At 38.0% G+C, this 20,312-nt stretch overlaps 1 protein-coding gene across 2 annotated transcripts; it reads right to left on the bottom strand.

Annotated features, from left to right (window-relative positions):
• Positions 1-1,127: 1,127 nt before the first annotated feature.
• On the bottom strand, positions 1,128-20,272 carry PRIM1 (DNA primase subunit 1). 2 transcript variants are annotated; one of them, XM_081128366.1, is made up of 13 exons: positions 20,042-20,272; positions 19,219-19,376; positions 15,493-15,599; positions 15,347-15,420; positions 14,467-14,603; positions 13,713-13,771; positions 11,733-11,842; positions 10,904-10,992; positions 10,595-10,736; positions 8,962-9,031; positions 7,971-8,062; positions 3,726-3,824; positions 1,128-2,277 (listed from the first exon to the last, which is right to left on the bottom strand). In XM_081128366.1, the coding sequence occupies exons 1-13, from the start codon at positions 20,142-20,144 to the stop codon at positions 2,258-2,260; spliced, it is 1,260 nt and encodes a 419-aa protein (XP_080984492.1). In that variant the 5' UTR covers positions 20,145-20,272; the 3' UTR covers positions 1,128-2,257. The 2 variants fall into 2 exon arrangements, with proteins under 2 accessions (XP_080984492.1, XP_080984491.1); XM_081128365.1 differs by lacking the exon at positions 1,128-2,277 and having other exon boundaries at positions 3,676-3,824.
• Positions 20,273-20,312: the final 40 nt, after the last annotated feature.

Raw genomic sequence — 20,312 nt, 5'->3', positions numbered from 1 at the left:
GATCCAGGCAATGGGGGTTCGATTCCTGGTCAGGGCACATGCCTGGGTTGCGGGCTAGGCAGCCGATCAATGACTCTCTCATTGATGTTTCTATCTCTCTCTCTCTCCCCCTCCTTTCCTCTCTCTGAAATCAATAAAGTTATGTTTAAAAAAAAAAAAAATGTCAACGATGAGTCCCTGATTGGCAGCCTCCTGCATGCCCCCTACTGGGGGCTGAATGGGCAACCTGGGCATGCCCTGACTTGGAATCGAACTGCGACCTCCTGGTTCATAGGTTAATGCTCAACCACTGAAAAACATTGGCTGGGCGCCCACTGACTTTTCTAATGTTGTTGTTAATGAGTTGCTAAGGAAGGATGCATTTTTTTTTTTGGGTTTCCTTATAAATTGGGCAAGTTTGGAGATGGAAATCAGTTGTTCCCTTTATTTCTATAATCCTTATATATGTGCAGGAGTTGGAAAATCAAATAGGGAGTCAGTAGTCTTTGAGCACTTTTATGCTCTCTTCAGGAATCAAACATTTACTCTTTAACATACGCACAGTATGTTCTATAAATTTTATGGGCTAGTATACCAACTTTTATCCAAGGGCTTTAATATATATATATATATTTAATATATCTGCATTGATTTCAGAGAGAGGAAGGGAGTGGGAGAGAGAGAGAAACATAAATGATGAGAATCATTGATCGGCTGCCTCCTGCTTGTCCCCGACTGGGGATTGAGCCTGTAACCTGGGCATGTGCCCTGACTGGAATCGAACCACGATCTCCTGGATCCTAGGTCTATGCTCAGCTGTTGAGCCACGCCCGGCTGGGCAAAGGGCTTTAACTTTATTTATTTATTTATTTTTTTTAATATACATTTTTAAATTTAAAATATTTATTTTTGTTTAAAATATTACAGATGTAAGGGCTTTAACTTTAAAGCACTGAAATACTTGAATGCTAGACACATTGGAAGCTTAAAAGATCTCATTGTAAGTATAACACCAGTCCTTCTATTCTCATTCTGAGTTCTTAAGGTGGACCAATGAATCTAGTAATTTTGTACTCAGGAATTTCAATTGACCCACTTTTCCCCAAACCTGAAGACTGAACAATATGTACACAGAAGCTCAAATAATGTGGAATTTCACACAATAATCTTTAATATTTTTCTTAAAAAATTAGAAGCAAAAGAAATGTAAGGCATTTCAGTATGTTGACTGCGTTATAGTGTTTTATATAAGGCTGTGTAGCTATAGAGAAAACAATGGTAAAGGAAATGCAAAGTAAGGAAAATTTTCATAAATTACGGAAAGTAACAGCCTGATAGCTTGCTTCCCAGTGTTTCTCAGAAGACAGAATGCAAACCAGAATGGCTGTTTTGTTTAGACTTGTTGTAAAACCAGAAAAAAAGAAATCTGATACTTTACAGTCTATCACACAAAATCAAATACGGAAGAAATGAAAACTTTAAAATTAAATTTAAATATCTGGACATATTCTGGAAATATTGAAGGTCCAAGTGTCTTGACAAGTATAACACATTTTTTGTTGGTTAAGTTGGTTATTTTTTCTAAGCTGCTGCTTTACCATGTAAACTAATCTGATTGTTCCAATTGTTCTCTAACCTAAGAAGGAGCTACAATTGCAATAGTTGTAAACAATACTCTACTCGGCCATATTATAATAATCTAGTAACTCACACCTTTTGGATTAAAGTTTTGGTAGGTTTAGATGCTCAGTTTAAAATGATTTTTAAAAGATTGGCTGTGAGGTGACCTATAAAAATATTACTAAGCAAAGAAGAGACTGAATACACACTGCAGGTATAATTAACTTAAGTGTCTAAGACTTAAGGACAAAGCCCTCATTCACCTTGAATATTCACTCTGGAAGTAAGGACGCTGTATCCAGCAAGCTGAGATTAAAGTCTTGGGCATATTACTGCTCAGTTACCTCTACATATTGCAACTGGTAGAAGTATTTATGACAGAAATCTAAGAATTATCTTTGTATAATATTAAATTTTTACAAATTTATCTGCAATCCACTTATTCCTCCCATTATTCTTCCTTCCAGCAACCTGGACACTCTACTTTGGTGGTATTAGGACTCTTTTAAACATAATTATTTCTCAAGAAAAGGAAATTTTGCTTTGAGCATTAAAATGTATACATGTTTCTGCCATATATATTTAATGTCTCTTGAAGTATTTGATTCGTGGTTGAAGGTAGAAGTTATACACATTGGTTGAAGGGGAGTTGTTATCTTCAGAAGTCTCTTTGTAAATCTAAAATAGAATAGATTTTTATCAAAGGATAGTAAAGGAAAACAAAACAAAGCCCATTTATTTTCATATTCTGATTTGCTTAATGCTTCCACTAAGTTCACATCATGCATAAAGATTTGCTTTCACATTTACTGAAGCCCACTTTACAGTACAGAACAAGAATACAAAGGACTTAATATGGTGAGTTGGAATGGCAGCTTTAACAAGGTTTCCAAGTTCAGGGTCATCATTGTTCATTCAATAGGTACATATCTGAGTATCTACTATGAGTAGAGCATTGTTTTAGGCACTACTCTTTAGCCATCACAAATTTTATTAAAAAATGAAGTGGAAAAGGAGTTTATATTTCTATAACGTTGCCAACGTTTTCTATGGTATTCACTAATCTCTTAAATAATCTTCACTGCTGATTTTTTTCCTTTTGTCTTACACATATGCTCAGGTCTCTCCTATCCAAAGAATGTTTCCTTTGACAGTGCTATACTCTTAGCACATCCCTCTAGTTCCTATATGCAACAGCATTATATCAGTTACTACTGCATTTGACACTTGATAATCTTGAAACTTTTCTTTGCCCTGGCTTCTGTGGCACCTTTACCTCCATTTTTCATCTCTCCACTTCCAAGTCATTACTGAGTCTCAAGGACTACTGTTTTGGAGATCTCCAATACTACTGTCCCAATGGTAATAGACCACTGGCCTCTTGGGTTCTTTCTGTTCCCTACCTCTTTCCAGATATACTGTTGATAGATTTATTTTTCTAGACAAAACTACAAATCATGGCACTGCCTTCCTTAGTCTGCTTCTTAAGAATTCATCTCATCACTTCCTGACATATCTTTTTCCAGATTAGCTGTAGTACTTGATGGTCTCCAGAGTGACCCAATGCTTTTTTGCCTCTATGCCTTTGCTCCTGGTAGTCCTTTCAAGAACGAAGAGCCTGTCTCCTTTTCACACCCCTGTATCCCGATCTCATCAAATCTCTGCTTGTGGAGATACTACTCACACTTCAAGGCATGGTATATTGGCACTGGGGGATTAGACTTCATATAGCAGCTTACTGAAAAGAATTCCAATACCACCTCTTCTTGTATGAAATCTTCTCAGGTTATTTCAGTCAGATGAGATTTCTTTCTTAGCATTTTGTACTTCTTTGTTTTGTACCAGTTAGTACTTACTCAGAACAGGGAGGAATGGTGTGTAATTCATCTTTGTGTAATTCATCTTTATTTCCCTCATAGAACCTGACACTTGGAAAGTGTTTAATAAGTATGTGTTGAACTGAATTAAGGGACCTTAATTTTCAAAAAACACTAAATTTAGTGAGGTAAATCAATAACATTTTTGGGAGGGCAAAGACTAGAGCCCTAAAATTGCTCACTTGCTGGATGCTTTAAACTACTATGCTAAGATCTAAATAGCTAAAAGGGAAAGGTATAGAGTCTTACCACTCTTCTTGAGAAGTTCTCCTTTTCGAGATTTATCCAGGTTTTCAAGAAACTGTTCAAAAACTTTTACATAAGGACCTAGACTGGTCTTCTTATAATCTAAATTATAAAGACCAAGCATTATAGTTAGCATTTTGGCAGCAAGAATAGCATGAAAGTATAAGTTTCTAAGTTTCTTATAAGAATTCTAGAACAATGCTGTCCAACAGAAATATGAGAAACGTGTAATTTTACACTCTAGTAGCCACATTTTTTAAAAAGGTAAAATTAGCCTGGCCAGTGTGGCTCAGCAATTGAGCAGCGACTATGATCCAAGAGATAGTGGTTTGATTCCCGGTCAGGGCATAGGTCCAGGTTGCGGGCTCAATCCCCAGCAGGGGGTATGCAGGAGGCAGCCAATAATGACTCTCTCATCATTGATGTTTCCGTCCCCACCCCCTTCTCTCCCTGTCCCTTGCTCTCTCTGAAATGAATAAAGACACATTAAAAAAAAAGTGAAATTAATTTTAATAATATATTTTAACTCACCTCAATATTAAATAGTATCTACAATATTATTTCAAAGCGTAATAAAAATGGAAATATCTTATATTCTCTTTCATACTAAGTCTCTGAAATCTAGTATTTTGTACTTTTACATCTCAGTTTAGATGCTATACTGTTATCAGAAATATTTGCTCTAGCACGGCCAGGCATGGCTCAGCGGTTGAGCGTCGACCTAGGATCCAGGCGATCGGGGTTCGATTCCTGGTCAGGGCACATACCCAGGTTGCGGGCTCGATCCCCAGTCGGGCGCATGCAGGAGGCAGCCGATCAATGACTCTCTCATCATTGATATTTCTATCTCTCTCCCTCTCCTTTCCTCTCTCTGAAATCAATAAAGATATATTTAAAAAAAAAAGAAGTATTTGCTCTATATTTAGATTATAAAACATAGTTTAAAAAAAGTATGCTCATATACCCAAAATTTCCAAATATACTTAAAATTTTCCAATAATTAAATCAACCATGTTTTTAAATTTAATTAAAATGAAATTTAAAAATTAGTTCCTTAGTTTACATCAGCCACATTTTAAGTGCCAGTAGTGACAGGTGGCTACTGTATTAGACAGTGCTGCTCTAGCACATCTAAACCACATGTATGTATCTATTCTAGTAGGCTTTCTAGTATTAGACCAATATAATCTATTGCTTTGTGTTAAGTTCCATCCAACATTCCTTTCTTTATAAAGTGTGGCTTCAATAATAACTAGTTTTACCAACACAGTAAAACATTAAAAATGTGAAGTCAGGGCCATGCCTTCCTGACACGATCAGAAGTTAGTAGACACAATGCATTAAGTACAAGCATTTGATATGTAAGTAGTTTGTAAAAAATTTTGAATACAGAATCTCAATCATCCATTTAATTACACAATCTATAATTAATACCCAATAGGGGGGAAAAGTGTGATTGAGAACGAGATGAGATTTAGATTTTGGTAGTATGCTATGCCTTTATGGAATTAAGAATCCTCACAATAGTTCACTGAAAAGAATACAAAAAGAAATTATACTTTAAAATTTTTTAGTAAGTGTTATTTAATTTACTTGGGACTGGAAACAGAATCTTGATGTGGGTATTATGGATGAATATCTGATCTGGCAATTATGAAAGTACATTATAACTTTATCCTAAATTTTTACATATGAATTTTCTTATAATAAATGAACTTACACCAATGACACAGTTTAGTTTGGGATCAACTACATAGGACTTTGAATCTTTTTTTTAAGATTTTTATTTTATTTATTTTTTAAATGTTTTTTATGGATTTTAGAGAGAGAGGAAGGGAGAGGGGGGAGAGAAACATCAATGGGTTGCCTCCCACATGCCCTGAGCATGTGTCCTGACTGGAAACTGAACCAGCAACTTTTTGGTGCAAGGATGATGCCCAACAAACTGAGCCACACTGGCCAGGGAGTACTAACAGGTTTATAATGGAAAAAGTATCAGTCCCCTGACCATCTTCTTGAATAGCAACCACTTTTTTCTTTTCTAGCACCCATTTCTAACAAATGAACACTTCTGTTTAGAAATCGGAGGCCATTCTTTCTAGGTCTGCATTTTGGGAGGTGGGCAGGGAGGGGAAGTAGGATGGGGTTTGAAAGCTTTTAAGATCTTTTCTTAATTCTCAGAGTTCTGAAATTTCAAATGATGTGCTTTGGTATAGGTCTGTTTTCTTATTATGCTGAGCTCTTTTAATAAAAGACTCATTACAGGGATATTTTCCTATGTAATTTTGACAATTATTTCTTCCCTGTTTTATTTGTTCTTTTTCTGAAACTCCAATAGTCAGATCATAGACCTCCTGAAACAGTCTTCTAATTTTACCTTTTCCCTCTTTAAAACAACAATAACCACCACCACCACCATCTTGTCTTTTTTGTACTGCTTTCTGGGAAATATCAACTGTTCTTTTCCAGCCCTTCCACTGAACTTTTTATTCTAATGATTTTTGATTTCTAAGACCTCTTTCTTGTTTTATTTTTATTTTATTTTATTGATTTTAGAGAGAGGAAGGGACACACACACAGAGAAACAACAATTTGTTGTTCCACTTATTTATACATTCATTGCTTGATTCTTGTATGTGCTCTGATTGGGGACGGAACCCTCAACCTTGGCATGGGGACAATGCTCTAACCAACTGAGCTACCTGGCCAGGGCTCTTTCTTGTTTTATGAGAATTTCTTTTTCATAGTATTCTGATCTTACTTCATGGATGCACTATGTTCTTATTCTCTGAAGACATTAATTGTTTTTTTCTAAAGGTTTCCATTGTTCTTTTCGATGTCTGTTTTCTCTTTGAGTTCCTTTTTCCCAGTTTATTCTGATTTTTCAAATATTTTGAACAGAATACTTGTAATTACTCTATAAACATTAATAGTGTAATGTACTATGTTTAGATATTATGTTAGAACTAGAATAGATAAAGTGATATTTAAGCTTGGGTTTTGAAAGAATAATAGCAACATTTGACTGAAAAAGGTCAAACAGAGAGCACAGATCTGCACTGTCCATTACAGTAGTCACTAGCCATATGTGGCTATTTAACTTAAAATTAAATGAAATTAGAAATCCAGTTTCTTACATTTCAAGTGCTCAGAAGCCACTTGATATGGCTAGTGACTACCATACTGGGCAGTGCATAACATTTCCATCATCATAGAAAGTGCTATTGGACTCTATTACCACAGAGGGTCTCTTGGGTGTTGGTATAAGATACGACTTCCATTAGCAGAAAGATTTATAAATTCCGCAGGCCCTTCAAATTCTTGAATATATAATTCAATCATAGTTTAGACATATATTTACCATAGCCCTCATCTGAACACATCAAAACAAAGAACAAAAGTACAGCATACATAGTAGTTGCTTAATAAATAACTATTGATGAGACTGACGAATGTCAGAGGGATGGAGGAGGGCAGGTGGGTGGAGGGGGAGAGAGTAACCAAAGAATTTATTTGCATATATGTACAACCCAAGGACATGGACAATGCTGGGGAGAGGGACTGGGGATGGGGGTGGGAAAGGGTGGAATGGGTCAGTGGGGAGAAAAAGGGACATCTGTAATATTTGAAACAAAAATAAAATTTAAAAATATATATAAAAAAATAAATAGTTTGGTTTTGCAGTCAAAAAAAGTGAGATTCAAACAATTATCAATACCAGTTGACAGCCTAATCTTACAATATAGATTGTAAGCATTTAGATATTGCTTAGTAAATATCTGATGACTCAAACTGGATTTAACAGCACCATTCCAGGTGGGCAATTGCTGAAGGAGAGAAACACAGCTATAACATTATTTGCTACTGAGTTGGTTTCAGGATAAACATTGATCCATTCATTCTGGGATGAATCTAAGGGGAGTTACTGGAGTGACGGAAGGATGTCTATATAAAAAGCTTGTGTTAAAATGAGACTTTGGCCCTAGCTGGTTTGGCTTAGTGGTTAGAGCATCGATCCTTGGACTGAAGGGTCCCAGGTACGATCCTGGCCAAGGGCACATACCTTGGTTGCAGGCTCAATCCCTGGCCCTGGTTGGCACGAGAGTGAGAAGCAACCAATTGATGTGTCTCTCTCACATCGGTGTTTTTCCCCCTGGCCCCGAAAAGCAATGGAAAAAATATCCTTGGGTGAGGATTAAAAAGGAAAAAAAATAAAAATAAAAATGAGACTTCAACGTATTAACCTACCTCTGGTTCTATGTTTGATATCTGATTCAGCTTTGTTCTCCACTTTTTCCTCTTCATTAGTGGAAATGGCATCTAATTCACGGCAAATGGAGCTGCAAATAATAGAATAAGAGAATTTTAAAGTTGATTCTTGGTCAGTATTACCCAGTGTATCATCATAGCACATGAATCCCTCAATATTTTCTGTGAAACAATTATGTGGCCAACTAATTTGGGATACTCTAAACATCATAATCTCTTCTTGGAGTTTTCCATGCAATATTAGCATATAAGAGACTGGGAAATCTTTTTTTTGAGAATTAAAAGAGCAGAGACTCAATGTCACTCATTCTCCAGCATGAGTAACTCCACAGGTTGAGAGGCAGGAACATGTTGAAGTAATGCAATTTATCCAGCCATTGAATAGGCTGGCTAGAGCTGGCACAAACTCCAAATTACTCTTGCATACACTGTCCCCCCTGCCTGGCCATGAGCACAGTCAGGCAAGGTCTACGGGTATGCCCCAAACTGGAAAATCTGGCAGTAAAGAACTTTTAATCTGTTTAAGGCAAGATTTCCCCAACTTATTTGAACTGAAAAATATTCTTTTTTTCCAAATTATAAGAGAAAGTTTATTTAGGAAGTTATAGAGGTAGTAAAAGTGGGCCAGCTGGGCTGCGTAGGCTTAGGAAACAAGTTACAGAGGGAGAAGAAGGGCCCCTAGAGCTTAGCAGTAATGCACCTGGGGGAAGAAAAGGGAGAAGGAAAGGTGCCAGTGAGCTCCCTAGACGGAGAGCACATTTAACTAAAAAATCTTTTTCTTGCATAACAGCAGCTGAAAAACTTGTGCTCTGTGGAACTCACTAGGAAATGTTGCTCTACTTGGGCATTGTCATATAGCCTCAGAGCAGCTGCTTCTCTGGAAGGGATCGAATCGAATCGAATCGAATCGAATCTACTTTAAATTCAGGACAATCACAAACAGAAAAGTGATCAATGATCTGGAACATACCTTATGGTTGGAACAGTAAACGGATCAAACTGATCCACTTTCTGTAAATCAATAGGCACTGATATTCGACCTGAAAGAACCAAAAGTTATAAACGGATGATTGTGGAATACAAATCATTATAGGCTGTCTCCTAGAAGTTATTTTTGGCTAAAATTTTAAGGTTTAGGAAATGGGTTAGACTTATTTGTTAAGTACAATAGAAATATAAATTAAAAGTACTTTCATATTTGCTGTGCCTTTTATTCTTCTTAAAAAAACACCAAAACATAGGAGTGAAAGACAGTTAAGCTATTCCTAGTTGCTCTTATTTCTACCCACTTCCTAATATCCTCCTACATTTAAGTACAAAATGATCTCAAATTGAGTGAGTCTTGAAAACTGAATGGAATAGATGGAAACAGTTCATTTCATTACCTTGGTTTATCTGCTGAGATTAAAGCAGACACCTATATGTTGGACATCTTGAAAAGCATTTAAGAAATCAAATAAACAACATTATACTACCCTTTTATAGTACCCACACCTGGGATACTACCTAAAATTCATCAGATCTCAAAAATGAGATAATGAATGTAAAGACTGCCAGGTGAATAACAAGGAAAATAATTCAGGGAATTGGGAGTTGATGTTAAAGACAGAGTAAAAAGACTGCAACTAATTAATGGAAAAAGGATATAATAAAAATATTCACTTATGAATGAACACAATTATTTACCCAAACCTTGAATATTAGAATAAGGGGATATCCAGTGATGCTTTAGAATTAAGCTTAAAATAAATATTAAGCTTATTACCAAAAGAAGCTAAATACATAGTTGACAGGTTTAAAAAAGGGCTACACAAATGTATGGATTAGTCATTATAGATTAAGGGAAACTAGGCAATTTAGAGAACTGAATGTGTGACAATTTTCTAAGTGCTTTACATTTTAGATGGTCACAATAACCCACTGAGGTAGGTACTATCCTTATCTCCAGTTTATGGATGAGAAAACCAAGGGACACAGAGTAATTTCCCTAATATCCCACATCCAGCGGCAGAGTTGGGTTGTTGACACCAAAAAGGACAACTATATACTTTTCTGTCTCCTGGTTGGATGGAGTAAAGTTCATGCCAATATAGCCACTTTATACTTTAAAGTCAGTTTCAGTCCCATCAAATCTTATCTAAGAGACATGTGAAAGAGGAAAGTTAAAACTACTGAAAAACTACTGAGGGAGGCAGCATAGTGGAAAAAGCACAGAACTTTGAGTTTTTGGAAGTAAAACTCTGTTCCTAGCTCCAACACAATTTATTTTAAGACTGTGGGACAAGTCACTTTAATCTCTTGGGCCACTGTTTCCTCATCTGTACAAGAACTACTGTCCTGTAATTTCTAAGTTCCTCTCCAACTCTAATTCTAACATTGAACCTCAGAAACCCAACTGAAAATTATTTATGTAGTGTAAACTCATCTAGTAGCTACTAATCAACAATTAAAAAATAAGTTAATTTAGTTATTAGCTGACAGAACAAGTCTTCAGCCTTTACTATGCCAGGCATCACATGTATTCACACCTAGTGGCATGCTTGCTAAAACAAAAAAGAACTTTCATTTTTCTTTTAGTTCTCCTTATTTTCTTTTCATAGTACCTGTTTTAGGATGAACACTAAAAGGGCTCTTTAGCAAATGATTGATTCCTTTGCTAACATTGATATCCAGCCGTGGAAAACAGTACTGGAGCATGATCTCCCATTCAAGCCAGGGTCCACATTTGTCATTTTTTATGTCATTCTAAAAGTAGATGCAAGTCCAGCATGAGAATCAGTAGAAACTTTGGAGGATTTCTTGCAAAGTGGTTAAAAAGTGATCTTCAATCATCTTTAACTTAAATGGCAAAACAATCGGAATTAAGAATTATATATTATTATATTTGTAATACAGATTTCCATGGAATATACCGGATATTTGACTACTTTCTTCAAAAGCTCCCAACGCTGAAGTGAACCGTGATGCTTTTGGAAGAGTTGTTGAAGCTCATCATGAATTGGTGATGGGTCATTAAGGAACATACTCATTTAGGGCACATCAACAAACAACTTATTTTCTGTATTACCACAATAATATCTAGTTTATATAGAAAGTAATTACTGTTTTCTAAAATGCAAATATTAAACACTAAAAAATAACCCTATAAAAATATAATGGTGAGCTCGGCCAGTGTGGCTCAGTGGTTGAGCATCGACCCATGAACCAGGAGCCTGGGGTTCAATTCCTGGTCAGGGCACATGCCTGGGTTTCGGGCTCGATTCCCAGTGGGGGGCGTATAGGGGACAGCTGGTCAATCACTCTCATCATTGACGTTTCTCTTTCTCTCCCTCCCTTCCTCTCTCTGAAATAAAACATATTTTAAAAAAATATATAGTGATGATATGAAAGAAAGAATGCCAAAATATCTACAGTTTAATGTAAAATCTTGCCCTGGTCTGTACATATTTTGACTAAATGATTCAGCATTCTTTAAATAGCCATTAATTCTAGGACTATCATCTTCCATAAAGAAGAAATTTGTTTATGAAATGGCCTCGTCTTATTGTATTCTAGAGTAGAGATACAAAAATGTAGAAATACAGATGTTTTGTATAAGAAAGATTAAACTTATAAGTATATGAGAAAAAAATTAGAAAATATTAAAAAAAAAAAGAATAAGTATATGAGAATCTGCAGGCAGAACACATGTATAATATCAACACAAGTAGCTCACATAGAAATGGTCTTGGGAAAGGATATTTTCAGGAACAAGAGCTAAAATCTTATCGCAGCTTTCTTTACTTCCAAGAATATCTTGATCAACCAAGGCATATTCTTCAAAGTATTTATTTATTATGTTTATAGATTTTCTGTAGGAATAACAATAACAAAGTCCCAATATTATTAGCAACACATACCCTACATAGCTTTTGTTGCCATTTAGGAAGCTAGTGCTATTTTGACTGCATTTCTAGAAATTAACTAGGTAAAATGGGAATAACATCCCTTCTCAGAGTTATGAGAGTTAAGTCTAAGGGGAAAGAACCTAGCATAGTGCCTGGTTTAGAAGAGACAGTCAAGAAATGTTTACTTCTGAAACTCCACAACTTAGAAGTTTAATAACATCATAAATAGTAGGGTGGGCAAACGTAGGTTTACAATTATAAGTACAAGAAAGAGTTTATTCTTGTAGTATATATTTTTACATATGAACAACTATAAACCTATGTTTGTCGACCCCTGCATATAACAAGGGTAGAAAGCAACCAATTCAGGACAGCATAATAATATATCAGTAGTAGAGTGTGGGATACAGCCTATAGTTTCTACTCTGAATTGCTTGCTTTAACATCTCAGCAATTATATAGTGCTTAGCAATTTGCAAATAGACTTCACATATGTTTCATTTAATCTTTGCCACAACTCTGAGACAGATGTAGCAGATATTGTTCTCTCCATTATAAAGAAATGGAAGCTGTAATATTTTATCAAGGTCATACGAAGTGGTAGAATGCGGACCTTACTCCTAATGCAATGTTCTCCACTGTCCTAGAGAAGTAGCGAATTCAATGGAAAAAGTATGGGTTTTGGTATCAGGCAGACCAGGACATGAATTCTAAATTTAACAATTACTGCCCGGCCGGGCGTGGCTCAGCAGTTGAGCATCCACCTACAATCCAGGCGATTGGGGTTCAGTTACTGGTCAGGGCACATGCCTGGGTTGCGGGCTCAATCCCCAGTCAGGGGTGTGCAGGAGGCAGCTGATCAATGATTCTCTCATCATTGATGTTTCTATCTCTCTCTCTCCCTCTCCTTTCCTCTCTCTGAAGTCAATAAAGATGTATTTTTAAAAAATAACAAAATAAAAATAAATAAATTTAACAATTACTTGTGTGATGCCAAGTAAATTATACAATCCCTGCAAGTCTTACTTTGTTCATCTGTATGTGGAGACACCACCATATCTCTTATGGGGTTGTTGGGAAGATCAATGAGAACATTTGTGAAGCACTATCATGAATACTGTAGCATACAAGAGACACTGAATTAATTAATTCTAGCTATTATTATTGTAAAGTGCTACCCTAGCAGAGAAAATTGACAACAAGGTGTATAGAGCAAGAACAGAGCCGACTTTTTGGATACCTTTGACAATCCAATATGGAGTCACTGTCAGCCATGACAGTTATGTCAAGTGCTGTCAAGACTGAGGTAATGGGAATGCTGTTATGAGGGGCCTGGAATGCCCCAAACCACCAGTCTGGACACTTGGATAAGGACTCCATATGGACACTGATTTTAGTGGGACCTCCACAGCTGGTGAGTTGTAAGAACTCAGAGCTCCAACCACCCAACGCTGGAACTCGGCTGTACCATGGTCACACTCAGAGCCCTGCCGGACTTCTGCTCCATCAGACGCATGCTGCCACTGTAGCTGCCTGGTTTGAGACCGACAGCTGCCTCTTCACCTGTGGATGCTGCCAGTGACTGGGACTTCCCTGCTGAACTCTCACTCTGCTCGCTTCTGTCAGGTAAGCTTCCCCTCTCTGTGTACCTGCATGGGACTCTACTGGCTTATTGGGGAGGTCTCCTCTAATAAACCTGGCATCATGGAAAGACAAACATGTGTGAGTGACTCCGTTTGGGGATGCTCCCTTGTTCACAACACAATGTAATTCTACAAGCATGTGCAGGTGAAGCAGACACAACTTAAACCGCATGGAGTCTTTTCCAACAGACCTGACAAAAGGGTGAATTTTTTCACTTAGGTGAACTTTCTTTTTAACGTCTTGACCACCCTGAAAAATAAATCATCAAAAAAAACCTTTATGTATATTATATAAAATAAATGAAATAATTAAAATAGTTCTATAATGTGTTCTAAAGATAGTGATTAAATTCTGTCAAAGTATAGCTTACATGCTACTTTATATAGTCTCAATACCTGCAACTTTTTGGCTTAATTGAACCAGTTTACTTAATTGAACCGGAGAGGTAAACTATTAATCTTCATTTTGCCACATAAAAAGAATACTTACAACAAAATATGAAATATCTTTAAAAAGTACAGCTATGGCCCTAGCCGGTTTTTCTCAGTGGTTAGAGTGTAGGCCCATGGACTGGAGGTTCGATTCCAGTTGGGGACATGGGCCTTGGTTGCAGGCTCAACCCCCAGCCCCAGATGAGACACATGTGGGAGAAGGCCAGTCAATGTGTCTCCCTCACATTGATGTTTCTCTCTCCCCCCTCCCTTTCTTTCCATTTTCTCTACAAAAAAAAAAAAAATAAAAAAAAATCAATGGAAGAATATCCTCAGGTGAGGATTAACAATAAATATATATATCTACTATGACTTTAATCAATTAAATGGTAAGATCACCTACTCTGGAAAGTGGATGCAATAAAAGATAGTTTAATTTTGTTACTAAACATACCAAGCTTGGTAACATCCAGCAAAAAAATAAAATGTAAATTATCATTAAGAAGATCTTACCTTTACAAGACTCAAATACTCAACTATCCCAGACCGTACTGCAGAGGACAATTTTCTAACTGACTCATCACAGACCCAACAATGAACACCTCTTCTTCCAGAATATACCCAGAGGCGATGCTTAAATCCAAAGTCCTCTGAGGAGGGGAGACATAATAGGTTTTAAAACAAGTCTATAAATTCCTGATTCTTGCTTACTTCCTTAGCTTCATATTTTACCTCTTATCCACAAGTACCCGTTTCCCGTGCTGCCCCCTGCCCCCCCGCTCATGCTCTTGCCTTCATGACTTTATCTATCCTGGTCTCTCTGCCAAGACTTTCCTCCTGCTGCCCCAGTCTAGGGATATTAAAGGTGTTAATGGATTTAAAGTGCTTAAAATAGTACCTGGCGCATAATAAGCCCCTATATAAGATCAACTATTTTATTATCATTCTTATCATCCCCTTTTGGGAAGCCTTTTCTGATCTAATCTCTTCCCATTCCTGTATGCACTCTTGCTGTTCTATATTCCCACAGCACCCTGTGCATACTACTTAACACAAATGTAATCCGTAATATTCTTATTTGTCTCCTTCTCAGCCTGCATAACCTACTTGAGGTAAGAATTGTTCTCTTTCATATTTCCCTCATCTAGGACAGTACCTAGCACAAAGAGTTGCTCAACAGATGACTGAACTGGGAAAAAACTCCTGGTTTGATCATAGCTTTATTAGAGTTTCAACTATAACTTTATTGTAATCTTTTATTTTCCTATTATATGTTTTAAGGAAACATGTTAGAAATTTATGAGATTTGATTATAATATGGTGTAGATAGACTAATATTCAGAGGAAAACAGATTTTTGAATTTAACCCCACTCAGACACTGCCAATACTTGCCCTTCAATGCTCGGTCGATGATGCGTATGGCCATTGTCATGAGAGTCCAGCACTTAGAACATATGTCTGCAGAACTGGAGTAGAGTCATCATTACTCAACTGTCAATGATATCACCCACTCTACCAATAAGGCACACGGTGCTTACCTACAACATCTCCTCACATCATCATAGTCTGTCATGTCAATGTCAAACACCAGTTCTTTTTCTTGAGCCTGGAAAGCTCCCAGCTTCACTGTATTATGTTGATTGGGCTACAAGTACAAAATATCAATCAGTTTCTATAAGAGCTGCCATGCTGCCAAATATGCTTATTTTCTACCCACACAGAAAATGTGGCCAAAGAACAGTGAAGAAACCATATGTCAAGTTGATGTCAGTTCATTAATTCAGATCCTATACACCCAGAACTGATGACAGTGTAGCTTTCATCTACTTAAAACAGGGTTTGGTAAATACACATTATCAATTTTTTCCCCTAGTTCTACTGAAATATAACTGACATATAACACTGTATAATAAATATTTGTTGATCAATAGAAAACATACAAAGCTTTTTTAGATTTCTGATAAGGAAAAGTACATGTAGTTAATTAATGCCCTATTGCAAGGTATTCTTAAGAAACTTTATTTGCTGCTGGAGACATATGGGTGACAAAGGGTATCCCTGAAATGAGTGTGTGTGTGGTGGTTAATCTGAGATTAAAAATAGAAGGATTGGTTAAAAATCTATTTGTCAAGCAGTTGGTTTCCCAGATTCCTACCCTTCCCCTACAGAGCTAGGTGACTAGCTTCCATTTCCCTGGCAAAGACACCTAAATTATTATCTGGAGATCATAAAACAGAGGGTCTCTGGCCTCGGGGGGCGGGGGGCAACAGGCACAGTTGAATTATACTGATATTTAGGGGATTAACTAGACAATTACATGTACAATATGAAGATCCAGCTCTCTCCCCTCACTTATTTCTTTTTACAATTATATGCATAGTATGACTTGTTTTTGTGGGGATAAAGTATGTATATCTTTGTGCATATAATGTATATGTATTATAATCTTTAGTAACTTTTTAAAAGACTAAAATTTTTGAAAAGAATATTTTTTCTTGAGATTTAAAAACATTGAATTTATTGGGGTGACATTGGTTAACAAATTATATAGGTTTCAGGTGTACAATTCTATAATACATCATCTGTACACTGTATTGTACGTTCACCACCTCAAGTCAAGTCTCCTTCCATCATCTCCCCTCACTTCTATACCTTTCCACTGCCACCCCAGGTAGGGGACAAGATGATTCCTCAGTGAAGAATGTGAACAGGTGTGTCAAGCACTAGTATAGGCCCTAGGAATAGATCGGTGATCAAAACAAAGATCTCTGCACTCTCAGGTTTGATTCCTGGTCAAGGGCACATACCTCGGTTGCAGGTTTGATTTCTGGCCCTGGTCGGAGCGTGTGTGGGAGGCAACCAATTGACGTTTTATTCTAGCAAAGATCTAGAAAAACTGACATCAGAGCTTCCTCCCAATAAAATGGCCCAGCCCATCCACCCTGTAGTAAAGAAACCTCAATTTTTTGTACAGAGCTTCTAATCAGCTTTTAGTACTCTATTCTTAAATATAAGCCACAGGCAAGAAATTAACAAACAGATGAGGAAATACTCTAATGAAGGGGGGAGGGACAGAAAAAAAAGCAACCTAGAGAAAATGGATTGTGCAACAGAAGAAAACTTAAAAAACTATCATTGATATCCTCAGAGAGATAAGACATATTAATGAAAAAAGCACAGGATGCTCTAAAAAAGTTCCTGGAAATTAAAATATAATAGTGGAAATGAAAACCTCTGAGGAAATTTCCCAGACAGAAATAGAAAATAGGAGAAAAAAGAACCAGAATTGGAAGACCAGTTCAGGACACAATAGAAAAATGAGGTATTTCCCCACTTCCATGTTAGGGACAAGGAGTAGTGCCACCCCGGCTCTTCTAAAAAGACATTTGTCCGGCTGGTGTGGCGTAGTGGATGAGCATCAACCCATGAACCTGGAGGTCACAGTTCAATCCCCAATCAGGGCACATGCCAGGGTTTCAGGCTTGATCCCCAGTAGGAAGTGTGCAGGAAGCAGCCAATCAATGATTCTTTCTTATCATTGATGTTTCTATCTCTCTCTCCTTCTCCCCTCCTCTTTCTGAAATTAATAAAAAAATATTTAAAAAAAATTAAAAACATGCCCGGCCGGGCATGGCTCAGCGGTTGAGCATCGACCTAGGATCCAGGCGATCGGGGTTCGATTCCCGGTCAGGGCACATGCCCGGGTTGCAGGCTCGATCAATGACTCTCTCATCATTGATGTTTCTATCTCTCTCTCTCCCTCTCCTTTCCTCTCTTTGAAATCAATAAAGATATATTTAAAAAAAAAAAAAATTAAAAACATTAATCTCCACCTCTAAAGAGGAGTATACTGCACCAAGCATTTTTCCTGCCTGCCTTTTCTTACCCCGTTAGCTCTCTGTCTCTCCTTCCCCTGGGATTTAAAGTCAGAAAGCCTGGGTTCAGATCCCAGCTCTATCATTTAGAAACTGTGTGACCTAGGGATAAATTATTTAAGTTCTCCAGGCTGTTTTCTCGTTTGTAAAAAGAACAGCGAGAATTGATATGAAAAACAAATTATACAATATAAGAAAAAGCTCCATACAAAACCTACTATCCCATGTGTGTATTCCCCCTCCTGCCCCAAATGTGTGCATTTTTAAGGAGAAGGGCAATTTTCGTATGTTCATTTATTGAACGAATATGTATGGTGTACTTTCTCTACCAGGCATTATTCCAGGTACTAGAATATAGCAGTAGCAGGGGGATAGGAGAGATGGCAGGCTGCCGTAGGCCTTACTGAGTAAGGATTGAAGGAAGTGAAGAAATGATCCAAAATATCTGGGGAAATGGGTTCTAGGCAGTGAAACTGCTTGAGTAAGGGTAGTGTGGCAGGGGTGGGGTAAGGGCGAGAGAGGGGCTTTTACTCTGAGTGAAATGGGTAGCCCCTAGAGAATGGTTTTGAACAGAGAAATCACAGGATCTGACTTGTCTCTGTTTTTTTTTTTTAATCCTCACCTGAGGATATTTTTTCCATTGCTTTTCAGAGAGTGGAAGGGATAGAGGGAGGAGGAGAGAGAGAGAGAGAAATATCGATGTGAGACACACAGATAGGTTGCCTCACGAATGCGCCCCAACTGGGGCTGGGGATCGAGCCGGCAACCAAGGTACGTGCCCTTGGTCGGACTTGAACCTGGAACCCTTCAGCCCGCAGACCAATGCTCTAACCACTGAGCCAAACAGACTAGGGCCTGACTTGTTTTAAAAGGATCATTCTCAATGCTGTATTGAGACTAGACTCTAGAGTCTACAGGAGTAAATTGTTAGGAAGTTTTTACAGTCATTTGGATGAAAAATGATGATGATGGTAGTAGCACTGGTAGCACTAGTTGAATTTTAGATATTATTATGGTAGAGGTTTCCTAATAGAACGCCATGTAGGAGTGTGAGAGGAATGAAGACCAGCAATTGCATTGCTGGGAGATAATGCAATTCTCTTTTAATTCCCTTCCTTAAACTAGGCTGATTTCCTCATTTTGTCTTTCAGCCAGATACTCAATTTTTTGTTCTAGTGAGAATATAAACAATTCACTCACAAATGATTTCTAGTCAGTAATGGCAGACTATCAAAGAACAAAAAAAACATTGCAATCAACTTGCCAAAACAGTTAAATAAAGTGTTGCTCTTCAACTAGAATAAACTATAAAAATATTATCTCAGAATGCTGGGGGTTCTTGGTGTAAAAAACAAACCAACGAAATACATAAAAAACCGAATTCCTTACTCTGTAGGAATAGACTGCGCCTATATCAATTTTGTACGGATTCATTTTCTGCATCTCCTTTTCCAGATCACTCTGGTTGTTGAAGGATTGGTAGCGAATATAGATATCATCTTTCAGTGTGAATGAAAATTCACGGTGTTGAAAGTAATTCTTTATCACTGTAAATAAATGTACATTTTAAAGTTAATTTAGTACTTTATTCAACTCAGGGACTTATAACATTAACCAATTAGAAGGTATTTTTAATAAACCCTTTGTGCCCATGTAAAAAAGAAAAAAACAAGACCTAACTCCTAATTTGAAGGGGATTATTACCACACAGCATCTCATAGGGAAAAGTAAAAATGAGAAAAAGGATGCTTAAGTATTTTAAATCTATAACGCTACTTCTCTCTCTTCAGTGGGTAAATTCAGCTGCGACCAAGCTAAGTACCTCTCCTCTTGGGGAGATGCCCCTCTGTCCCTGATGTAGATCATGCCTCCGCAGCTTCATACTATACAACCCAAGAACCCCTTGGCTCAGGCACCGCGGCAGGTAAGCCGGGCACCGACTGTGCGTGGGCCACTTAGTGGCAGGAGCAGGGGGGTCTGCCTTTTATTGTGTGCCCGCAGGCTGGCCTTTAAATCCTCTCTCTGCCCATTTACATTTCAGAGGTGGTGGTGGGGAGGGCTCGAGATAATGCGTGGAGGCGCCGGGCCCAACACTGGAGCGCAAGAGTCACTTAAAATGGTCATGCAAAAGTTCCCTCCCGGAGCCCCTTCACATTCCCCTCCCGACCTAGCCGCTCCCCGCTTCCCACCGCCCGCCGCTCGCCGCCATCACCTCCGCCATAGTTGAGCCAGCGATAGTACTGGGCGTAGGGAAAGAGCCTCCGGTAATAAAGCTTAAGCAGCTCGGGAAGCTCGGCTGGGTTAAACGCCTCCATGGAGCCCGGGATGCTCGGCTGGGTCAAACGGCGGGATTGCCCCAGTAGGCTTCCGCAAGAATTGGCGGGAACCGCACAGGAGCCTCAGCCATTGCGCAGGCGCATCGTGGCCGCAGCCCGCCGGCTGCAGGGGTCGCTGGGAATTGTAGTTGCCACTTGGGGGGAGGG

This window comes from Miniopterus schreibersii (assembly GCF_964146895.1).
Source record: "Miniopterus schreibersii genome assembly, chromosome: 2".
In the NCBI taxonomy this organism is placed as follows: Eukaryota; Metazoa; Chordata; class Mammalia; order Chiroptera; family Miniopteridae; genus Miniopterus; species Miniopterus schreibersii.
The sequence above is the reverse complement of the archived record's forward strand: the minus strand, read 5'-3'. Positions and strand labels throughout refer to the sequence as shown.

Excerpts from the sequence above, each read along its gene's own strand:
- PRIM1 (XM_081128365.1), bottom strand. The coding sequence starts at position 20,144 with ATGGAGGCGTTTAACCCAGCCGAGCTTCCCGAGCTGCTTAAGCTTTAT. Across the intron at positions 10,737-10,903 it reads AGAAAGTAGTCAAATATCCG|AATGACATAAAAAATGACAA; the intron begins GTATATTCCATG and ends ATCTACTTTTAG. Across the intron at positions 8,063-8,961 it reads TTTACTGTTCCAACCATAAG|CTCCATTTGCCGTGAATTAG; the intron begins GTATGTTCCAGA and ends TATTATTTGCAG.